Genomic DNA, 2,827 nt, shown 5'->3' with positions numbered 1-2,827 from the left:
GGGCTTTAGGGCAGTGATGGCGAACCTATGACACGTGTGTCAGAGGTGACACGAGAATTCATTTTTTTGGTTTATTTTTCTTTGTTAAATGGCATTTAAACATATAAAATAAATATCAAAAATATAAATCTTTGTTTTACTATGGTTGCAAAGATCAAAAAATTTCTGTATGTGACACGGCACCAGTTAAGTGAGGGTTTTTCCAAACGCTGACACGCCGAGCTCAGAAGGTTCGCCATCACTGTCCTAGTCACGCCCCGTCCACAAGACCCAGAAGGCCCGCGTGAGGACGGTCCCTTCAGCAGCCCCTTCGGAGCCTCCCTGTCTGGCTGCCCAGGCGGGCCTTCTGGGGGTGACTGACAACCATCAGCACGCCTTCCTCCAAGCTGAGGCCGACAGACACGGCCATCTGCGGCCAGCGGTCAGGCCCGAATAAAGCGGTGAGCTCTAGCTCACCTGCGTCCTGAACAAAACGCTTCCTCTTTTAAAACACAGTCACCTCTGCCCGGCCAGCGTGGCTCAGCAGTTGAGAGGTGACCTATGACCCAGGAGGCCGCGGTTTTTATTCCGGTCGGGGCACCTGCCTGGGTTGCAGGCTCGATCCCCAGTAGGGGGCAGGCAGGAGGCAGCCAATCCCTGTTTCTCTCCTCATGGATGTTTTTTATCTTCCTCTCCCTCTCCCTCCACTGGCAGCGATGATCCTTGGCCGCGGTGTGTGCCAGATGCCTGGGGACGGTGAGCGGGAGGTGGGAAGAATGTACTAGAAGGGGGACGGGATGATCTCTCAGGTGACGATGACATTTGCCCTGGGAAGCAGAAGACCACCCCCAGCCTTCCCGCGCTGTGCCGGGGCCGCCCTCACGCCCGAAACTGGCCACGTTTAGGAGATCAGCTGCCACTTAATACCTTTTTCCTAGTGGGAAAGGGTTTAAAAGCTCCCACCCCTCCATGAACAGACACTGCTTCCCCTACGAAGCCATGAGAGCAGCACACCAGCTACATCACTGGCTCCGTTACCAGCGTGAAGAAACCGTTTCCCCTCTGCTGTCCTGTCCAAGGAGTCACACAAAGCCCTTCCTCGTTATTTAAACCTCCAAGCAGGTTTTCGGTGAAAAATTCTCCATGGGAAATGAAGCGCCTTACCTTTGAAGTCATTTCTGGCTGCTAGTCCGTCCTTCTTGTTCATCTTCACGTCAGAGCAGGAGTTGGCGGCGCCTTTCGCGTTCTCCAGGTACGCGGAGCTCGCCCCTTTCTTGGAGGGATGAGGATCACAGAGTTTCGCGTTAACCTTGTAGAGCTCGAGGGCCTTGATCGCGGCCGCATTGTTGTCCATGCGCAGGAAGGAGGGGCAGGACGCGCAGCACTCATTCGTGCAGGCCTCATTCCCGCAGCCCTCGGTTAGCTGGTGGTAGTAGCGTTCTATTAGGTGCTTTGCAGCTGCTCGCTTCCTGCCAAACAGTCAACAAGAAGCACAGTGATTAGTAAGCCCAGAAAGCTCCCCGATCCCAGCAGCCAGGCAGGCTCGGACGTCGTGAGCGTGCACACGCAGATGAGCTGTGGGGAATGGGGACCTGCTGGCACGCAGCTTCCTCAACGAGTGAGACCCTTGGTAGCTGCTTCCTATGAGACTAGATGAGCACAAGGCTACCAGTGCCGATCGAAACACTGTTTAAGCAGAGTATGTTTTGCTTTGGTTTAAAAGGGGGGGAGCTTGTCTGAGGTGAACACAGTTAAACTGTTCACCATAGCTGGTGACAATCACAGGTTTATGGCTAAGAGTTCCAGTATTTTCTCACTTTAGAAATTCACATTAAGAAATGAGAGTCTATTTAAAGTACCAATCCAACTTTCCTTTATATAATCACCATGTTATTTGAACCATTTGTAAGAATACCTGCTTTATATTTATAGTTAACAGAACTTCTATCTAGAAGAAAACATGTTTCCCCCTTATCTTCCCTATGGGGATTTTAAAATGAATTTATAAACGAAATATCCAGTACTGAGCTGTGTCACACCATCCTGACCCTAAAACATGCTGTTCCACTTCCTCATTGACCTCACGCCACAGCAACAGGAAGCATTTCCGCTCCCCTTCACCTGGCGTGTAGGCGAGGGTCCCCGGTGACGACGCAGCCCCACTCCAGGGCCGGCTCGGCCGAGACCCAGCACCACAACTGAAGGGAGGCGGCTCCTGAGTCAACGGAGCCGCTCACAGCTGTTCCTTCCGGTCCCAAGTTCACAGGCACAGGAATAAGAACGACCCAGAAAATCAAAGCCCTACCCAAAAGCTACCTGATTTAATGGTCAAACTGTTCCCACGACTCTCTTCCTGCAAATGGCATTGGACTTTGGGTCTTGTCAATTGTGAGATGTAGCCTGGTAATCATGACACACTGAGCACTCACAGGAAGGCAGAGAAGCAGGAGGTAAGGGGGGGACACGTTAGGAAGTCCAATTTCCCCTCAAAAGTAGGATTTTGTCCGAAACTATCAAGGTGACAAAAAGTAACAATGCGAACACACCCTATTCACTCTGGCATTTCTAGTCTTCAGATGTCCCGTACAGATTCACACTCCCCATGCGAACAGACACACACACACACACACACACAGAGACACAAACAAAGACACAGACACACACAACAAAAACAATATACTCAACAATCAAGCAAAAAGCAACAAAACAATAGAAAGATAAAAGAAGAAAAAAATTGGATAGGGAAGAAAAATCAGGGATATTTGTTTAAGGATTTAGAGCAGTGGATTGGAAATAGGATATATAAGTAAGGTGAAATTTTCACAGGGGGTAAAAAAAAGGAATCTGG

At 50.2% G+C, this 2,827-nt stretch overlaps 1 protein-coding gene across 2 annotated transcripts in view; it reads right to left on the bottom strand.

Moving 5' to 3' along the window:
- The window catches only part of UBE3A (ubiquitin protein ligase E3A), a 29,693-nt gene that overhangs the window by 17,445 nt on the left and 9,421 nt on the right, over positions 1 to 2,827 (bottom strand). For both annotated transcript variants that reach the window (XM_015563045.1, XM_006753476.2), the window contains one exon: positions 1,144 to 1,448. In XM_015563045.1, the coding sequence (XP_015418531.1) occupies positions 1,144 to 1,448 (305 nt within the window). The remainder of the gene's footprint in view (positions 1 to 1,143; positions 1,449 to 2,827) is intronic.

Source organism: Myotis davidii, unplaced genomic scaffold (assembly GCF_000327345.1).
Source record: "Myotis davidii unplaced genomic scaffold, ASM32734v1 scaffold811, whole genome shotgun sequence".
Lineage (NCBI taxonomy): Eukaryota > Metazoa > Chordata > Mammalia > Chiroptera > Vespertilionidae > Myotis > Myotis davidii.
Note: the sequence above shows the minus strand (reverse complement) of the source record. Positions and strands in the feature narration are given on the sequence as shown.